At 38.2% G+C, this 21,644-nt stretch overlaps 3 protein-coding genes across 4 annotated transcripts; 2 read left to right on the forward strand and 1 right to left on the reverse strand.

The window, feature by feature from the left end:
- The first annotated feature begins 995 nt into the window (after positions 1-995).
- LOC128379686 (dynactin subunit 6-like) lies at positions 996-3,319 on the forward strand. Its single transcript, XM_053339339.1, has 7 exons — positions 996-1,053; positions 1,268-1,332; positions 1,491-1,596; positions 1,712-1,797; positions 1,905-1,952; positions 2,089-2,231; positions 3,001-3,319. The coding sequence occupies exons 1-7, from the start codon at positions 1,025-1,027 to the stop codon at positions 3,091-3,093; spliced, it is 570 nt and encodes a 189-aa protein (XP_053195314.1). The 5' UTR covers positions 996-1,024; the 3' UTR covers positions 3,094-3,319.
- Positions 3,320-3,582: 263 nt separating this feature from the next.
- gtf2e2 (general transcription factor IIE, polypeptide 2, beta) lies at positions 3,583-13,909 on the reverse strand. 2 transcript variants are annotated; one of them, XM_053339337.1, is made up of 8 exons: positions 13,735-13,909; positions 13,104-13,264; positions 6,392-6,474; positions 5,704-5,811; positions 5,289-5,471; positions 5,045-5,138; positions 4,543-4,658; positions 3,583-4,286 (listed from the first exon to the last, which is right to left on the reverse strand). In XM_053339337.1, exons 2-8 carry the CDS (start codon positions 13,261-13,263, stop codon positions 4,167-4,169), a joined length of 864 nt encoding a protein of 287 aa, XP_053195312.1. In that variant the 5' UTR covers position 13,264; positions 13,735-13,909; the 3' UTR covers positions 3,583-4,166. The 2 variants fall into 2 exon arrangements, with proteins under 2 accessions (XP_053195312.1, XP_053195311.1); XM_053339336.1 differs by having other exon boundaries at positions 13,104-13,268.
- smim18 (small integral membrane protein 18) lies at positions 10,192-11,009 on the forward strand. Its single transcript, XM_053339340.1, has one exon. The coding sequence runs from the start codon at positions 10,683-10,685 to the stop codon at positions 11,007-11,009; it is 327 nt and encodes a 108-aa protein (XP_053195315.1). The 5' UTR covers positions 10,192-10,682.
- Positions 13,910-21,644: the final 7,735 nt, after the last annotated feature.

Here is a 21,644-nt window from a genome sequence, read left to right on the forward strand (position 1 = left end):
GGAGCGAGAAGGGACAAATTAAAATGATTTAGAATTGCGACATCTTTTTTTTTTGCAATTGGCGCCTCAGCAATAACTTTAAATGACCCCCAGGGTATGTTCTAATCATATCAGCAGCGAGAATAGAGGTATCTCACTTTTTAGTTAAATGTATTATGAATTAATATTAGTAACACTTGCCTATATTTTGTGGCCGAGAGTAGCCTACCTGCCACCAAAAAATGACCATAACAAGACTGAATTACCCCTGAATAACTACTGTTGATATTGCTTTTTTAATGTGCTATTATGCATGTGGTAGTGTTTATTCTTTCAGTCATTTCCTCCTGATAATGTATTACAGACATTTTTCTAATTGGCATCTCTGATCAGAAAGTCATCAGCCAGAATCAACACAGCAATCCTAACTCATTTCATTGTTGGAAAGTGATGTTTCCTTAAACTAGCAGGAATGTTTGAACTGAATTTAACAGATTTAAGTCCAAAATAAAGTTAAAGAATTTAATATTAGAATTTTGAATACAAACTATCGCTATAATTATAGACATGATGTTTCCCCTTTATTTTCCCACTGCAAAAAACATATTTCCTTGGTTATTATATGTCTGTACTCATGCAAGAAACTTTTGGATTCAAGTTTTCTTATTAATCTTGGAGACTCATAAGGTATGAAAGCATGGTCTTATTTCTGAATGTTGAATATAAGTGGATTACTTGATAAAATTGCTGTTTTTTTCCAGCCTACGATGCTGTCTGTAGACTAGAATAACCTATAAAAACAAAACACTTTAAAGACATCTTAACGATATTGCCTGATTATTTACGTTGGTTTGCGATACTGTCATATTGTAATGATACAGTTTTACTTCTGTTTGTCTTTTTGGGATCAGAAATGCATTTTCCCCTCAATACTCCATGTGCTGTTTGTAATGTAACTATGACTGACGCATGCGCATACGCTGCAACAACAAGGAATTCAAATCGATAGTCGAGCGGCGCCTCCCATCAGACTTCATCTTTCACAATGGCAGATAAACAAAATGCCCAGAAAAGGTAATAATACAAACTTGCCCGTGAATGACACTAAACCTCTTAGTTAATTGTTAATAGTGGATATACAAACGACTAAATAGCAACAATGAAGTCAACTTGTAGCTAATATAAACAGTTTAGCGAAGTGGCTAACTTAGCTAGTTAGCCACGTTAACGTTTTAACCCATTTTCTCTCATGTCCTCGCTAACTTTTATTTTGTTTTATTTTTTGTAGCGTCAAAATAGCCGCAGGCGCCGTAGTTTGTGTTGAAAGTGAAATCAGAGGAGATGTCACCATAGGTAAGATGCTGTAGGCAACTTGTAAATAGAAACTGCTGACTTCACAACCCTGCATTTCTTTTCCTTTAATCCGGTCAGTCTCTACTGCCTGTCTACTTTTGCTACTTAGATGTATATGTCCAGCATCTTTTCTCAGTAACTTTTCCTGCCTTACTCAGGCCCCAGAACAGTGGTCCACCCAAAAGCTCGCATCATTGCCGATGCAGGTCCCATTGTGATCGGAGAAGGCAATTTGATCGAAGAGCAAGCACTTATCATTAATAGGTAATGCAATATTTCCTGTTACTCAGTGTAATCTCTTTTATCCATCTTTGAGTGTGTACTGTCTTTGCTTTGTAATCATTATAGTAACTACACGCTTTGGTTTTTATTACCCAAGTTACCCAGAAAACATCACACCAGATTCAGAAGTGGAACCAAAGACTATGACCATTGGTATCAACAACGTATTTGAAGTTGGCTGCGGTATCCTTTTAAATAGTCTTGACTCGACAGGTCAAGGGATTTCATTTTGTAGCCATGTAAACATTTTGAGCTGTCAAAATCTGATTTTGCCTTAACTGGTGAACCAGTGTCACAAGCCCTGAAAATAGGGGACAACAATGTGATAGAGTCAAAAGGTGGGATGTTCAAATCTTTGTTTTGGTTTTCAGTGCTTGCATACATCAAGATGTGAGCACCTGCAGCATCTCAAGGAAAGACTGGAGCATTTATATGAATGAAGTAACTCACTTGCTAATATCCTCTGTTGTGTAGCTGACGTTGGTAGGAATGTGATCCTGACCAGTGGATGCATCATCGGGGCTTTCTGTCAGGTCAACACCTGTGAGGTCATCCCTGAGAACACGGTCATCTATGGCTCTGGATGTATGAGGCGGGTTCAGACAGAGAGACCACAGGTATGTGCTTTCACTAAATGGCAACATTTTGAGTGTCAATGTGGAAACCTTGCCAAATTGTCTGAATAATACACAAACTGGCACATTAAGGTTTTCATAGGTGATGTATCCCACCAAGAATAGTAATGTTGTTGCCCCAGTGATCAGAAATGTCACAAAAAGCTCAGGGTGGTCAAATATTTTAGCAGCAGTACTGTAAAGGAAAAAATAAACATTAAATTATTAATTGATAAATAAGCAGCAAATTATCTACGTATGCTGGCTGATACATTGGCTTATCACAGATTATATTATTATATATTCTCCAAAATATAATTCCTAAAAAGTATGTATATTAATGAGTTTTTAAACCATGCTGTATACAAAAGAATACTGTGCAAATAACCACAGATGTATATATGAGCTGCAGCTCAGACATGTTTTTGGCTTGTTTAGAGTCTACATCTGATTTAAAAGTAGTATGCAACAAAAACTCCATATTTAAACTGCACGTGTGTAATGAGATTTAACACATTACTGCATGAATCTACGCTGATGGAAGACAGATTTAAGGCTCCACAAGTTTAACAAAATTTTACCATAATTCATCTTTTTTTTTAACTGTAGTCTTCTCAGGAAAAACTTAAATATTGGTAAACTTGAGCGTACCTTGGTTGTAAGTAGTGCAAGATTTAAAAAAAAAAGGCCAATGTCTGAAATGGTTGTGGAAGAAACACCACTTGTATGTCTTCTGAGTTTTAACACATTTGTTTGTTTGTAATCTTTACAGCCTCAGACTCTTCAGCTCGACTTTCTGATGAAGATTCTACCAAACTACCACCATTTAAAGAAAACTGTTAAACCAGGCCACACTGCTAACTGAAATGGAACTTTATACTTGTGAAGGATTTATTGTAAATGGCTAGTCAACCCATATTTAAATAGGTAATGCTGGGGGAGGAAGCATGAATGTATATAATTATATGTATGGAGCTTCATCAGTACTTTTTCTCACTGGTATTTTCTACTTTAACTACAAGCATTTCCTCTTTATCTTGCTGTGCTGATGAATCCTTTTCTATAATTAATTAAATAACCTAAAATACTGATTCGTGTACTATTTTATGATAACAGTTGTTACTGGTCATTTCATCCAGTTAGAATACATAGGAATGAATAGGTTTTCAGTGTGTATCCACAATTGGGACAGATATGGTCATTGATATTCAATTTAATTTTTCTATAAAAACACCAGCTATCTACTTTTACTGTCATTTTTGAGAAGACCTCAGAAAAGCCATTTGACCTCAATTAACGAATGTAACACACCACTATACACTGCAATGAATGTAAATCAAGAAATGAGGCAGCATCATGTAACAGTGTCAATTACTAAAATAAATTCACAAAATTCTAGCATTTTAAATCTTTGCTATGATGCTACGGTGTAAAACAATTTAAATACATTGGAATTCAATGAGAAGTGACGTCCAAGATGGTTCAATGTGATCTCAATGATGCACAACACAAGCAACTCCTATTGAAATGGTGGAAAGTTATCAATATTTGAGGAGAGTTGCCCCAAAGAATATCTTCTACACACATTTCTTTGTGATACACTGAGTAAAATGAAGGAAAAAAAATATTTACACACTTAAACTCTGATTTGCAGGTTTCTTACAGTCAAATGACAGCGCCCCCTGTAAAAAGGATGATAGTTTTGGTCGGGGTATACAGCATCATTAATGGTCTCAGTACTCCTTTCCTCTAAGGTCCTGCAGTTATCACATATCAATAACCAAACTAAAAAGGATTCCACACAATAGTTGCTCTTGACTCCATGTAATACAAGATCACAGAGGAGTGCGAGGAGAGGAAAAGAAGAAAGCTGGTTGACATGAACAGCCATAAAAAGTCTTTCTATTGTAGTGATTCTGCATCTATCCTGCGGTGGGTTCACTTCTTCCCAGGCACACCATCTGTATAGTCCTCCAGCACTCCCGCCAAATGGTTGTTGTGAGTCTTGAAGTGTCTCTTCCTCTGTCCACCTTTGTTCTTCTTCTTTTGAACTGGTAACTGCAGAGAACACAGATGTAGTACAGATGTTAATACTGAGTGTTTGAGGATTTTTCAACCATGACCCAGCTGAAGGGCTCTCGCTCAATACTAGAACAATTTCAAAATTCCTTTAAAGTCACTTTAAAATAGGGTCCAGGTTTAAAAATAGTTTCCCTGTAAAGTCGTTACTTCTAGTGAAATCAATCATTTTATACATAAGTAGTATTCATTTGGCGAGTTAAATTAAAAATCAAGCAGACCAAAAGACACAGACCACTTTCTTTCCTCCTGTTTCTTGCATAGAGGAGATGCCTTGTTTCTTCAGGTACTCCTCGATCTTCTCTTCATCTATGGCATCCACCGGAACGCTCCTCCACAGTTTCTGAAACTCTACAATTTAAAATAAAAATAAAATAAACTTAAAGATTTGGCCCAAACTTGACCTTGAAACAAATGAAAACATCTGGATATCACAGTATGTTAAAATGATCAATTAATGATAACCAAAACATTTTAAAAGGAATATGACATTAAATGCATTAAACATGCTACAGCAAGGTTTTAATTATTCCAGCAAAAAATGCATAATGATCGGTCTCAGGTTTGTTTATTTTATTCATTCATATATCAGAGACAATACACAGAGGTTATCACCAGCTGTTTGGTGTTTGATGTTCATGTTTACTTTTGAACTAATACAATTCATTGATTGTTAAAACCTGCTGCAGCCCAAACTTTCAAAATAAGAAAAGCTCCATGAAAGAGAAATTACTAACCTTCATCTACCACGAACTGGCAGTGCTTGTCATTGTAGAATAGGATCTTCTTCTTATCTGGTCTTGTCACAAAAATGATCTGATCTCCCAAAGCCTGTGATAGATCATATGAGGGCTTACTTCTCTGCCAATTTCTTTATTGTTCAGTCACCATAAGTTGAGGTACAATTAAATCAATTGACCATACAAGAGTGTGAGACTAAAGTGTAACTCCCTTGCATTAAAGACTTATAATGTGAGTTACCTTGATGGCCTTGGCCGAGTTGGGCAGCCCCTCCTCCACGTCATCCAGCAGCACCCCTCCAAGGCCCAGCTGGTCATGTTTGTCCAGCAGTCTCAGCAGGGCTTTCTTGTCCTTCAGATTATACTTTGGCTTGAACCCATACGTCCCATCCCGGACGTCAATTTTTGGGTTGTTGACCAAGGCCTGAGATCAGCAGGAAGCAGTGAAGGAGATGTCATCGCAAAAAAAAATAAACAGGCTGTTTGCAAGTATCTTTAAAAGATTAGCAAATCAATATTAGAGGATGTATATTTTTTCGATTACAAACAAGAGTATCTTCAGCAAAGTACTAAATATTGTTTAGGAAGTTTAGATTTTGTGTTGTGTCAGTATTATCTGTTGCTACTCAGTTGCAGCATACAGCATGTGAACACACCTCAGTCATGAGCCACTGTTTCTGTTTCATGCTGATGTCGAGAAGTTTGGTCTCATCCAGAATCTCCTCTAGGGTCAGGAAGTGTGTATCACCATTCTGATGCCTTGTCTAAAAAAAAGTAAAAGCACACGTGTGAAAAAACCACACCACATAAATAGCATCAACAGCATCCTTCACTCATTTTAAAATGTAAGAAATTCTTAGTGCCACCCCTTTAAAAGGGTTTAGCCAAACGTCTATGGAAATGTAATGCCTTATATCCAACTGCTGAGGCTTTGACACAGTTTAAAGCTCTGTGTAACAGATGGTACAAAAAATGCATTCAGAGAATATCTGTCAATTTGAGTTCTGCAGCAAGGGATGAGTCAGACAGCTAGTGTGACAGAGCCTGGTTGCCTCTCTGCAGCACCACAGCATGATAAGCTGTTTACATACCGAAAGAAAAGGCTGGGGACCAAATGCTACACAGCGGACAAATCTGACTCACTTGATTGACACAAAAAAACAAGCCAAGCTTTTAAAGAGCTTTGATGGACATGATGACAAGCTTATCGCCTACTTATTAAGTGGATGCTGCTGTGAGAGCTTGTAAAACATCATGGACAAAACAATGACCAAGAGGAACAGATCGTATTAAATTGGTAGAATGTTTGCTTTTTTAAAAGATGAAATGTCTCCACAGACTTACCTTCATGTAATTGACTATCTTGGCCAGGCAGCCAAACTTGTACCCGGAGCTTGTCTTAATGTTGAAATTGCCATTACTCAAGTCTGTGGAAAAGAAAGAAAACCACTTTAAGCAAGATATTTAACAGTCATATAATCTATTGTATAACAAAGGCTGACACCAGTAGACTATACAGATAGACAGAAGTCATAGGTTTTGTGAGAAGCCGTTTAAAATCAATGGACATGACTTACATACCAATCAGTGTCAAAACCATGGATACATTATATATTTTTCACTAATCTTATTTAATAATATTTTATGGCAATGCTTGTCGAGTTCGAGAATATGTTGAGACAGCACCTAGTTAAAAAGGTAGGCTGGTGTTATTCTACATTTTTCGACATTTCATGCATACTCCCAGGTCTATTTTTATATTCTGGGGGTCAAAGCTCACTTTGTTTTGACTGGTCAGCTCATGGCTCCCAGAAGCTGCCCCTTGACTGACTTCCAGCAGCCAGGAGGGTAGAACTTCACTTCTTTTGTTCTTTACTCTAAATGGATACTTCTCAAATATATGTGTACATGTTCAAGCCCATATCCAATCAGAAATATAGTAGTGGTTAAAATGAACAACCCATGGAACAACTCTAGCAACAAAGTATATGTGGGCATGTGAAAACAATCTGACGTTATCACAGGGAGGAAGTGAAGGTAACATTGCAAACTTATTGTTCAGATGTGACTGAAGCTTAAGCCTTTCACTTGGAGAGTGTACAGATGTGTACAGATGTCAAGTTTTGGACCTTTGACCAGGTTCAATCACCCTCTAAAAACAAGTCACTACTAAATAGTTTCATGTTTTAAAGATGTCAAGCAATCCCTCTAAAACTGCTGGGTACCATCATTTTTAACAAACATTACTCAACTGGAGTAAACCCAAGTGCATTTGTTTGGGACTATTTTCAGCTGCTGATTAATACATGTTTGGTGCACTAGTGAGTATTTAAGGCAGCAGAGAGATGTAAGTGGGACTGACTCAAACTACAGTGCTCCTGTTCATGGTGATGAAGAAACTTTGTCACCCAGCACAATGTTGGCTCTTATTACCATCACAACGTCTTCTGTGACAAAGGCCTGTCAATGGTTTTGGGGCGTGTATGACAATATGGTTCAATTCCCCTTTAGTTTTGCTCTTTTCTGCGATTTGTAAATATGTAGCAATTACAGACTATCACCAGCCTTTAACAAAATATCCTGAAATACTGAAGAAGCACTACATGAGAGTAATTTGATGAGTGAATTGAAGTCTGGCCAGCTGGTCCCATTCTCTGCTGGAGTGCAATAATGCTGCTCCCCCCTGGAGACTGTCTGAGGTCTGGGCCCAGCACTCCAATGAAAGCTGAAAACAGACACTGATTCATGAATGATTCATGGTGTGGGCAGGAGCTTCTGTGGCTCTGAGCTGCCCTGTGGGCAGGACGCTGAAAATGTGACAGGCCGTTTAACGTATGGTGCAGAGGCAGGGCTACAAGAAAGGAACCAATGGAGAGAAGTCCGTGCCTTTCAGATGAGAGATGAAGAGCTGCAAGGAGTGGTGAAGAGAGGGAGGGCTGAAGGGAGGGAATGAGCAGGTGCACGCGCGACAGCTGAAAGTGCGTGACAGTGCTAAGGAGGGAAAGACAGGGCAAGGAGTGAACGGAGAGGAGGAAGAAAGTGGGAAACAGAGCGATAGGTGGAGCACCGGAAAAAGAGAAGAGTGCATCTGTTGACTTGCATCTTCTAAAGGCTAAGCCAGACACAGGTGAGTCTGCATATTTTTCAGAATAGCATCCTCTGTATTTCTGTGATCTGTTGATTTTTAACATGCACACATTATTCAAAGTATACATTTAAGCTACAAACTGTAAGCTATAGACTGTTTTATGGGACGAAGCCAGCATTTACAGGGTCAATCATACATGATTGAATCCATTAGATGTATTCACGAAGACTGCTTCGGCATTAGAGAAACTAAAAATGGCAAATCACCATATGTAGAAGCTGCGTGTGGAAAATGTGAATACTATACCAACTAGTAAGCTAAAATCTTTAGTCAGCCATTATGATATTTAGGCCAAGACTGGGCATACATCCTATTAAATAAACATGAACATGTCTGCTCCCTTTCTGCTTGGAGATGAAGCATCAGAAACCGAGCATGTACTCATGTGCAGACTGTCTGTGTTTGAGATGCATGACTCGATGCAAATTGCAGCTCTCGACACAAATCAATGAGGGACTCCAGCCAGCCGGGGGCATTAGGCGTGTGCAAGTGTGTGTGTTTGTGTGTGTTGAGAGGAAGCCGATGTGTATCTGGCCCAACAACACCTCTAAAGAGGGGTGGGGTGCGGCTCATTTAGGGTGAGATAACAGATGCTGTAGGGAGCCAATTTGTCCTTATGCTCTGACAGAAGGAGGAGAGGAGGAGGAGGATGTTGTCATGGCGATGAGTTGAAATGAAGTTGATATTATGAGGATGCTAAAGAGGGAACAGGGAGTTGCATCAACTGAGAGGAAAATGTCAGTAAACACTTCACATACATAATACACTGTAAACAGATGTGCTTGTGTAGATGGATTTAAATCTGTGTGACCTCTTGATAATCATTATGTTCCTGCCTTCACCAGCCAGATAAAAATCCCACCATTATGTTGTCAGTATGCAGAAATAGTTGCACCGACTTTAACAAACTAAACTAAGGAACATGTATTATGTATATATAGTATATATGTAACCGTGGTAAAAATCATGTACACCACTTAAGTTATTACAATGATAAAAGTACACGTCATGTTATTTAAATGACCCCAAAAAGAAACCAGGGTACATGCATTTTTTATGATCATGTTTGCTACTGTTGTTTTGGAGTGACAGGTAACCATGTCTAAAAAAGTCCATGTCTAGGGTATTCATTATTCATTGATAAGACATAACATATTATACTGATTTTGGATACCAATGCAAGACTAAATTAGGCAAGTTGGTCCTAAAAATGTGGATGATGTTGCCATGACAACAACAACAACAACAGGTTATATCATGTTTAGGGTTTAGATAACATGGAAAACCAAGCTTCAGTCACACCAGGAGCATTCACTAATCTTTGCAAGTGCACAAGTACAATCTGGCATGTAATACAGGTCAAAGTCTCAGACACCAGAATTCTGTCCTACATAATTTAAGTATGTTTTGACACATAGTAAGCCTGGTTATTGCTAGAAGCTCTTAGAGGAAATGTGCACATTCAAACATGTATACTTTACAGGATTAATTCTAGTGCAAAGCAGAGCACTTGCGCACCTCTTCCTCAACTTGTTTCTGTGGTTCACTCCAATAATCTGGGTCAGCTACCTCAGTCTCAGTATGTGATATAAAAGTGTCTGTGTATGTGTATGCATGTGTGGGCAGAGAGAGATACTGGCAAGCTGTTCCCTTAGGGATTTAAAATGGTAGGCGTTGGCTGAAAATGTGAAAGAATAGCAAAGGAGAGACAAGTGGTCTGAAATTTTGCATGTTGCATAACGTTTATTAACTCCACTCCTAGATTTTAAATTCCTTTAGCACAACCTTGTGTCAGGTGTCACGGCCAAAAGAGTTGCAAACCAAGCATGAGTGCCACATACTGATGTGCGGCTCCCTCTCTTGTTCAGGATTAAAAGTCTGTATTTTGTCAGAGTAGACAGTCTCAATAAGTTTTGAGCTCTTTTACAGTGCAACCTTTTTTCCTCGTAATAACAAACCACCTTCATTTATTTTGTGTACATACTCAGGATGCAGTTTATCATTTTACAGCATTACTGATTGATTATGACTGACAATGATATTGTGCTAACAGAATCACATTACAGTCAAATTACCTTAGAGAGGTCCTGATGGTTTTAGAAAATGGGTTTCTCATTCTACCTCTGGTCTCTGGTGAGACTTTACCCACATTTGCTGTGTAAAAGTGAAAATGAAATTAAGGCAAATGATCTATAGAAATGTATTATTTTTAATATTTACTGTGTTTAGGAGCAAATGTTTCTAAAAGTCTGGCACTACAGAGCCCGGTACATCAAGTTAAAATTATGATATTACAGTAAAAAGCAAGAAAATACTAAATATTTGCCCTAAAGAGCAATTCTTCAGCTAGTTTCATTTTGAATCACCATGGAAACAAGTATTTTATAACCACCACTTTGTCGCCCCCCTGCCTGTCATGACTCCACAGCATCACAAGCAATAACAGTCTTTCCTTTTCCTTCTTGTTTATCTTACATCCAAACAGAAATGGCCAACGTCAGTACCACTATACACCCGAGTAATGTCCCATGGCACTCAGAGGCAGCAGCCCGTCTCTCCCACGTCTCCTTACAGGTCCAAGAGGTCTACCCCTTTCATGACGGCTGGAATGTGGCCTGCTTCATCATCCTTTTGCTCTTCATCCTCACTGTCCTATCTCTGGCTGCCTTGGCTGTACTCTACGAACTCCTGGACTGTGGCTGCTGTGCCAAAGGAAAGACACATCACCAGCTACAGGAGGAGGGGCCTGGAAGCTGTGGCAAGCTGATGACCAGCATTTGCAAGGAGCCAGAAACTCACACTGAGGTGGTATAGGAGCGACAAGAGTGAAAATATGGAGGAGTAAGAGTTTGGGTTTAGTTGCTGAACTGGACAATACCACAGTGTTTACCCTGATGCCCCGGGAACAGAACTTCTAAAACTGCCTAATGATGGTTCAACTGCTCACAGTTAAGACCAAGGAAGACAAGATGAAGTTACAAGACACTGTAAAGAATGATGTGGGCAGTTTTTCACTGGTACGGAGTGAGTCTTATTAGCTTCTCATTTATGTTAGCAGGGAATCTTCACTCACCCACATTCACTACCACTAAACACACATGGTAGACTCGGAAAGCCATATCTTAAACCAAGAATCCTACCTAAATGAAGACAGAGCACTCTAGTAATATAGTAAAGGTACGTGCGTGGCCTGAAAAACACACATTTGTAATGCTGTAGAATGAAGGCGGGATGTGTTTCACTAGAGTGAGCTTTGTTTTTGCTTTGTTTTCTTTTATGAAGCGTGAAGTTGCATGGTCGAAACATGTATGAATACCAAAAAAATACATCAATCAGACAGAATACCAGTTAGTAACACTTTTCCTAAAAAAAGTATTCTTGTACAATGACATGAACCCTGTGAGTGGGCAAATGGGCTTCTATGAGATGTGGTGAAATGTTGTGTGCAGTCAGGAGAAGCTGTCCAGTCTAAGGATCTGCATATATATCCTCGCTGCTCAACAGGAAGTCATCACAAATCAACTGGAGTGGCCTAGCTGGACGTCGTCATTGCTTTGGATAAAGCCTGTGTTTCTCTGTTCTTTAGTAAATTGTATGGCAGTGTCGTCAACATGTTTAGCATTGCAACACTATTTAACGACGAGTGACACTTGTTTGCTGCACAGTGATGTTATTTACCATGTCATCTTGAGCACAACGTATGATTTCATATGCCTTACCACAAAATGCCTAATAAATTGAACAAAAATGAATCATGCTGTTGTTTGTTTTTGCTGTTAGGGCAATCATATAAAAAGGGAAGATACATGAAGTGTTTAACAACAGAGAAGCAGAGCTTAGTTTAAGTGTAGAAATGTTTTATAACTAAAATTTTGAGTCTTTCAAATGTTCAACACAGCCTTCAAATTCTCAATGTACTTCCTGAGTGATTATTTGTGTCGGCTTTGTGGATGTGCTTCTCCAGTAGGTAATAGATCAGATCAAATGAAATGTAAACAAAATACTTGTATGTTTGTTGAACACGATGGCAATCACACTAAGTTTTTGCTCCAATTATGATAAACACCAACTTCACATCAGGAAGTGTTGTGAAGAAATATTAATCACTAAAAACTATTTCAGACAGTGTCCACACTGCCTGCATTTTCTTAAGACATTATATATAGAATTTACTCAGATACTGAGTAATATTGGTAGAAATATAATCTAAAAACACATCATATTTCAAGTAGCTAACTCAAGGTAAATATACTAAAAATGTAATAATACAGAGAAAAAATAAAAATCAGCAAACAATCCATCTGAAACTGAATAGTAGATTTCAATTGACGCCACTGATTGTCTCTAAATTTGCTGATAAAAAAAAACTGTTATTCACTAAATCATTTTATCACATCCTGATGCATGATGATGATGCCCAGACATCGCCTATTGTAGTCTGAGGTTGCAAAACTACATGAGATGCCACCATTGCTCAAAATCCACTTCTTGCATGTTGTCTTATATTATTTACATACAAAACATGTTTGTTTCAAGATTCATTTTGATCATTTAGAGAAGTATGAATAAGTGGCGAAAGCAGATTTAGAGGATTAGAGGATGAAACTGCCAGCTTTGCAACTGATACATAACAAAAATAGGACCACAAAAGGTAGAAGCTGTTTGATCTTTCTGTAAAAACTGAAACAATTTGGATTTGGTATTTAAGACAATCTGTATGTGCTGTAAAAATGCTAAATGGTGCATCCCAGCCGACACTGAAAAGTCGGTTGGAAAAGTGATGGGCACCAGAATCATGTGCTATAATGGTATGTAAATGAAATAACGTCCTTCAATACAACACAGGGAAATCACTCAGTCAGTGTGTTAGTAATATATGTTGATCTCAACACTGAGTGCTTCACTTACCAGCACCGTGTTTAGACCCAGAGGAGCTCTCCTTATCAACTTTGGGCTTCTTCTTCTTGTGTGATCCGGACTCTGAAGCAGCTGGTCTCTTCTCTACAGCTGGGGTGGACAGAGCTCTCTTCTTGAACAGCTCCCTCTCCCTCAGCAGAGCCGGATCCATCCTGGCTGACAGCACACAAACATATATTAAGACTTAAACGAGATAAAACACAAGGCGACTGACAGATGCCTTGTTGACTTAAAGCTGAATCTCTATTCAGTTTTTGAAAATAGCTTAATCACATTTAAACAGTTTCAAATGATGCCAGCGAACATTAGCTAAACAGGAGAGACCTACAGCGGTATAAATATGTATATGAATGATCAGTGATTCCACACTAAGTTCATTTGGTGTCTGTAAAGAAAATGTGGCGACATGTAAGGGAGCTACTATCAGCTAGCCAGCCAGTTGTCGGTCATGCGGTTAAGTCTGAGGTCGTGTTACCGTGGAAATGTAAACCCACAATATAGCAAAGGTTACCAGGGTATGTATTACATCTAACTTTGCCATCAACTTTGGACATTTGGACGACAAAAGAAGGAAGCAAAGTGTTACTAGCTTGAGTGTTAGCTCGGTAGTTTTCAACGTTACCTGAAGCTGCTCCTGTTGTCAGAGAAAGTGACGGGTAAGATATCGATGATATATACACCAAAAAAAAAACACTTCCTTATATTAAACGCCGCTTTTTGTTTTATTTAAGTGAACGTTAGCTAACTAACTTCATACACACAATTTATCTCCACTGTTTCCTGCTGTTGTACTTCCGTCTCTTGTTCGATTTGTCGAGTATCGATAACTAATCCTCGAGTGACGTCACACAGTTCACAGGAAAAAAAAGGGGGGTGGGGGCAAATAAGTGAAAAATGTGTTTATATTTTGGGTGGATTAACATGTTTATCATCCTTATTTTTGTTTTTTGCTTTGTATTTATTTATTTATTGATTTAGAGTTTTTTAGTTAAAAAAATAAATTACTATTATTTGTGTTCCTTCATGACTCACTTTTTTTTTCAAAAATCTCTTCATCACAAAAAGAGTATATGCAAGATTAGTTGTTATCATTTCACTTTAATATACATGGAACTGCCTTTATTTTATTTTTAATCTTAACTCTGTATTGTGTTTTGTTTTTTAACCACTATCAACCTGTCTATCTATGTTTCAGCCACATTTGTCATTTTCCTTCCTTTCATACCTTTATTTTGAATCACATCTCTGTCTTGTCAGAACGAGTCTATGTGCTTTGTTTATTTAAGTGTCAACAGTTATTGGTATTTGTTAATACCTATTTCTCAGTCGTACATACAGGATTTCCTGCAGCTACAACTGCAGCAGTTCTCTCCCCTCTCACCACCACTCATTGATATCTTGTGGTCTAGAATATTGCAGGATATTGTGGGTATCATTTTGGACAAGATCTGTATTTACAATAGTTACAAAATACTGAAACTTAAATTCCTAAATTGAGAATATAAGCATGCTCAACTGAACTCCAAAATTAAAGTATGTCAAACTAAATAGAAATGCCAATTGGCAATCCTGCCAATCCTTGTGCATGTGTGTCTCATAACACCACCATCAGCTACCATCTCCCTTTTTCTCTCTCCCATCTAGAAGCAGCTATTCCCTCAGTCAGAAGAGAGCAGAATGACACCAGCGCGCTCCACTGGGCCCTGTGAAAGGATGATGGGTTGGTGTGAAATGCTGTGTTGCTTATCACAGTAAATATTGTTGTTCACTTTCAGTTGATCTCTTCTTATTGAAATTAAATATATTAGGTGAACATTGCTATTTCCTTATCTATTTGTGTCACTTCCACTTTCCCACACTGTCAAAATCCCTTCATTGTCAACTTTGATTTCACTATAGCTGACAATGGTGTTTCTTGCTGTTTTCTTTCTTTTAACAAGAAGAAGAAGAAGACTGCAGGTCAGGAGTAGGAGTCCAACTTTAAGGGAACTCAGCATATTTCAAGCTGTGATATATACTGTTATATAAATTACAGTATACATTGCCTAAGAATTCATTGCAATGACATATTTTGTTCAATCTTTCTAAAATATTAGTATTTAGCTTTTGTCAATAAGGAAAATGCAAGATAACTGGATCTCTATTCTTTTTGTGTATCTTATCAGAACTGTTCAGAATACTACTGATATGAATAGTTCTTTAGCCACAGCATAAATGATGATTTGATTGTACTTACATCCCATATGCATGAATGTGTCAGGTATTTACAATAACTAAGACTAAATTCTCCTTGGAGAAAATAGCAAAAGGGCGCCACTTAGTGGTTAACTTAAGCTTCTACCTTGGACACACATTCACATCTCTCTCTTTTTCCTTTCTGCAAGCTGCAAGCTGCAAACTAAAAATCTGATAGAACACTGGCATTTCTCCAGAGCTAGCAAACATTTGAAATAGAAATAATTTTATCTCTGGAATAATTTCCTGCTGTGCCTGAAGAGCCATCAGGACTGCACATTGATGGTTTTGAGGGAAGCATGTTCTAACTTTCAAGTTCACATTAAATTGAATATCTACAAGTTACATCTTAACAGAGAGAAATTAATAACAAACTGAGAAAAAATTAGAAAATGTTGATTTTATAGTCCAACTTGTCAATATCACAGCAAATGAAACAACATTGCAGTTATTCCTTGCTTTGATGTAAACTTAAAAAATGTAGTTACAATGAAAGAGGAGTTCTTCAGGAACAGAGTACAACACTGACAAAACATTAGAAAAAAATGTGAAAGCGTTAAAACCTGAATGTCATGATCACTATTCATCATGGTGTTTTAGTGCTTTAATACAAACCTACCTCATGTCTACAGTACAGTTTACGTTAAGGGACTATTCAACCATTGCTGTCCTCTGGCACCGTTTCAATGAGAAATTCTACTCCCTAAGGGAATTAACTATTATGATGTGCCTATAGTGCAAATTTGGCCAATACAGGGGCTATAATCTCCTCTGTGTATTAATCAATAAATATGGTGTAGCCTTATCACTACTCATGGCTTCCAAATATGTGCTGTATAGGAGGTTGGAGAATTTTAAAGGGCCATAACTTCCACACTCAAGATATTGTTGTTATGCAGCTGAGTGCATCAGTTCATCTAACTGAAGCTGGACTTTGCTGACTGAGGAAGGAAGGCAGTTCCACCACTTGGTAATCAGGAGAGAGAAAAAGTGAGATAAGACCAGAGTATAACCAGGTCACCCAAGTAAATGGAGAGCTAAGCACAATATAGTTGTGTGCAAAAGTTTGGGCACACCATGGCACATAACATTTGCTGATGTTTAATTAATGCATACATTTATGCCAAACTGAACAAAAACAAAAACGTGCAAAAGTTTGGGTGTATTCTGACTGCAGTCAAATCAGATTTGTTTCTCAAATCAGATCTTTAAGACAGACTATCTGCACTGTTATTTGCAAGTGATTGGATCAGATTTGTGTATCCAAGCATCACTCGTGTCCTATGGCAAGACCTATCTGTACACTTCAGCTGAATCCATATGCTTGATTATTATTATTATCATAATAGTAGTCTATGTAAAATACTGTTGATGAAATTAGCTTTTTTTCCACTTTTGTTCTGTAAATGATACAGAATGATCATAGGCTTAATAACTTCATGTTTCTAATAATCTGCTAAATTACATCTCCCTGAGCATTCTTACCAGATTTGTTGGGATTAAAGCAGCAGACATACCAAAATCGTCAGGAGCCATTCAGAAAAACACTTTGATGTGAGTTACAGGGTCAGGAATTTCAAATTCATTTCCCACTCAGAGCACAATGTTGTCCCCTTGCGGCCCAGCACAGTATATACATTGGAATCCACAAGTGCTCAGTCTGCAAGTCCTGTGGATGGACATTTGGATTCAGACTTTGTTTTAGCGCTGTGTCAGTGCTGGAGGAAGATATCTTACCAACCTATCAGCATGGGTTGCTGTGTCAGTAAATGCATACGCTGGTGACATGGCTTTCCAGTGTGAACGCATGAAATGGATCCAAGCTGCCAAAGTGCCAGCAGACTTATAAATAAATTTTATTTTTGGTGCCCCCTCCAATTTAACTGTTGTTCAGCCCTGTAACCCCAACCTGGCAATAATCTGGATCTGCCCCTGTGTTGTAGCCAGTGGCACAGGAAACATTGCACAGGTGGAGGAAAGAATAGATTACACTAAATATTCTACAACAATGATCCTATCAAAATCCACCATGGACTACCACAAGAGACATGAACTGCAGGTTTTAGAATGGCCCTCATAGTCCAGAGTTAAGCATAGTTGAAAATGTGTGGGTAGATTTTAAAAGAGCTGTGCATGCAAGATGGTCCAAGAATATTGCTGAACTAGAAGCACTTTTTATTCCATTAATGGCATAAAAAAGAAAAATATTGACACTGAAAATATTGTGTTTTATGCTCCTTATTATACTCCTTATGTAGAGAGGCTGTGTATGTTTTCAATTAAAAATCACCAAATTATGTTATTTGTTTAAGGATGCCCAGACTGTTGAAAGCACAGAGTAGAGTAGATCACTACATACAGGGCAGTCTTCCCCCAGATTAGTTTTATATTATTGCACACTCAAAGCTTTAATGCACAGATTAATTGGTAGGGGATTTAACATAAAGGATGTTCCCTCGTTTTATTCAAGAATCACACAGTAACTTCTCTCAGAGCTCCATGGACATTTACATTAAAATGCCTTTTATGAATAAAATGCCATTTATGTTCGTTGTGATTAGCCTGAACATAGTATAAGTGTGTTTTCTTTATGAATTCAATTGCTGTGTCAGTCGAGTTGGATCTGTTAGCTCTGTCATATTAAAGTCCCTTAAAACTTGGTAAATCTTAAAGGTCCTCTCCAGATATTAAAAAAGAAATTGAATGTTATTTTGTTAAATTCTTTAAATCTACACTTTCTCCCTCATTAAATTGCAGAATCTATGAATATGTACATATTTTTCATTTTAAAAGTTTATGTGCTGAACGCAAGCTGTCTCCTACTAAAAGTCAGTTCTCAGTGTATGTGCGCTGGAGGTTAACACTTGAAAATTCAGCTAGTCTGTTTTTTATGACTGTGTGGGTGTGGTTTTCTCTATATTAGATTCACACCAATCAAAGTTTTGTTAAATACTAATTGGTGCATATTTGCTTATTTTATTGAAACTGAACTCTGCCCAGTTCAAACCACTTAGACGATCACGTAGTGTAGGGAAAAATAGGCTAAAATAGTGCACAGCCCACACTGATACCTTTTCCTTCCTCTAGGATGAACTGGAAATGTCCAAAACAGTTTGGCTTTCCTTGTCCACTATCTGGGTAGCTCTCATGTATTCATTATAAGGATGTTAGCAAGTCCATGCAAGCAGGGTGCCACAGCCCTGTGCTTACTTTATTGGATTTAGTTTTTGATCTATTGTATTTGCATTTAAAAGCCCTGCTAGACTTCTTTATTAACTGTGAAACGCACTATGGAATGTAAAGTGTATTATTAGCTACTCCGCAGGGGTATGAAAATTTGAATTTGAGTGTGTGTGTATGTTTTTGTACATTAGCTGGACATTTCTGGTAAAGAAAACAAAAAACAAACTCATATTATCTTATATCCACCATCTGTTCCTGTATCTTCACATCAAAAGCCGGAGATACTGATAATTAAAAAGGCTAAGGATGAGCTCTGGTGTGTTTGCAGGTGTGAATGGGTGGGTGGTCAGAAGTCCTTGGTTAGGCATATTATTCCAAAACTTCAACTCAGTCCTTGATTCAGAAAACTATTTATGTCTAGGTGCAGAACAGAAGAAAAGCATCCATCAATTCACTCAACTTTCAGATGTTCATTGGGATCATAGAAGAAATTAGCATTTCCAAAAGTCCTAATTAATGATTCAGCAGGCCAGTCAAAGAAGTGAGCCCACATGAATGATTAAAAATGTGCTAACCTAATTTAGGGTCTAATCCATAATAAATGAATTACACTGTTTAGTCATAGCAGAGAGAGAGAATGCTAGGGAGAGGGGGAGAAGATTTAGACATCAGTGAATACTGAGACTTTCCAAGTGACAAACACAAATTATTCTGCTTCAGATGGCTCGACCTCACAACTTCTTCTGTGAGCCGCAGCAACCTGGGCAAATCAAGGTATAACCATGGCCAATTAGACCGATGCTGTCACTCTGGAGTGAACTGAACTGGAGACGGAATTTGATCTATTTTCTGAGTCACCATGTCCTATTTTATTCATTTGGACCTTGTTCAGTTGTTTTTCACAGCTCAAATTGTGAGAGATGGCCAGGTGTGTGTGTGTGTGCATACAAGAGAGGAATGAGAAAGTGTTTGTGTGTTACTGTATGTACAGTAACAGAAAGAGAGAGAGAGAGAGTGAGAGGAAGTAATACTGTAATCTAGAGGTGAGGTGTAATATCAAAGAGAAGAGACAAGTGAAGTGCTGGAGCTGCAGCCAACCAGTACAAATCCCTGTGGAAGAGAAAATCTCATAGTGACAGCTTTCAATTACAACAGTATGAGAACGTGTGTGTGTGTGTGTGTGTGTGTGTGTGTGTGTGTGTGTGTGTGTGTGTGTGTGTGTGTGTGTGTGTGTGTGTGTGTGTGTGTGTGTGTGTGTGCACTACCTCTCTGCACTTCTGGGATTCACTGACAGTTCGATGTCACAGCTTCTGAATTGAAAGTACCTCATGTACACACAAGAGAGCCACATATTTCCTGCCTTCTTTCCTTTTTTCTTTGTCTGTGCCTCATTCACACATTTTGTCCGTGCTGTATCCTCAGGTGTCTGGGTTGAACTGCTGTTGGACCTAAACCCAAAGAGAGGAGTGTATGTCCTGGATATAGATGGTGTTTTGAAGCCTTTACTTAATTTAATAATGTAAGGGACAATGCAGATGCACAGTATAAGGATGTCTGGCTAAAGCTTATTAGCTGTCTAACCTCTGGTTAGCCTTCACTATCACTGAAAATACACTACATGGCCAGAAGAGTGTGGAAACATGAACCTTACACCAACATTCGATTGTTGAACACATATCATTCACAAACCATGCTGGAATCTGCTCCTCTGAGCAAGGATTTGCTCCCATTCAGGAACCAGATTATTGAATCCTGATGTTGACTAATAAGGCATCTTGACAGTGTTCAGTGGGGTTTAGGTCAGGGCTCAGTGTAGGCAAGTCATCCACACTAAACTCAGAAAATGTTTCTTTACAAATCTTGCTTTTTGCAACATTGTCATCTTGACACAGGAAAGGGTCTTCCCCAAATGCTTTCCACAAAATTGGACATATACTATTGTCTAGGATATTATTGTATGCTGTAGCATTATGATTTCTGTTAATTGGATTTAAGGGGCTCAGCCTAAACCATGAAAACCAGCTCCAGACCGAAAGATGATACATACTGTATGTGTGTAATACACTTTTGGCCCCTCTTTAAATGATTGTTGTGGAAAACTGAATTATAGCATTATATTATTATTATATTATATCCATAGCAGCTTTATGACATGTAGGAATTATGGTAAATGGTAAATGGACTGTAGTTATATAGCACCTTTCTAGTCTTTGTGACCACTCAAAGCGCTTTACATTACCTGTCATTGACCCATTCACACACATTCATACACTGATGGCAGGAGCTACCACGCATAATTGTCATTATGTTTATGACAATAAAATAATAGTTCAGCAATGAAATACATGCAAATTCAAGATGATACATAGTGATTTTATGAGTAAATTATGGGAATAGGGCTCATATAAGTAACTGCTAACAGTTCATTTTGCAGTGGCAACCTATATCTGTGAACATTTTACCTGTGAAATTAGTTCAGATTCCAAATGCTGTTTTCCTGTAATGAGATAACTTCGAGAGAAGGAGGGAGGGATTTTGGAATTGATCTCTAAAATGACAGTCTCCACATGGTGGCAGTAGCACAGCATTATTTTCTGCTCCAGCCTGGTGAGTGACTCATCGAACCAGAGGAGCTGCAGCCTCTCAGACAGACAGAGGAGATAAAAACAACCAAACCTGCTGTATTGACCCCAGTCTCAAGGCTGCAGTTCATCTACTAACCTTTCAGAATGAAAAGCACACCGTGGCTGCGGAAGCATCCAGATTTGCTTGTTAAATATAAATAGAGAAGATCATGGGACAGAGCACGTATAATAGAGGAGATGTAGAGTTTTGACATGCTGTCACGCTCTAAACCGGCCCATGCAGTCTACAGGCTTTGTTCAGACACTTTTTAGTGTGCCCTTTCTTCAAACCTTACATCAAAGAAATCAATTATCTGATTTTGACTGACTGGTGAGGACTGCCATGGTCAAGCCAGGCATTTTTTTGCTAAACCTGACAATTTGAAAGAAGGAAGAGATGCCTCATAAGGATTTTGAACAAGCTCACTTGCTGTGAGGCATCGTTATGTAAGACAGCACAGGCACTAAAGGATGGGGCAGAGTTTTGTTG

This window comes from Scomber japonicus, chromosome 2 (assembly GCF_027409825.1).
Source record: "Scomber japonicus isolate fScoJap1 chromosome 2, fScoJap1.pri, whole genome shotgun sequence".
In the NCBI taxonomy this organism is placed as follows: domain Eukaryota; kingdom Metazoa; phylum Chordata; class Actinopteri; order Scombriformes; family Scombridae; genus Scomber; species Scomber japonicus.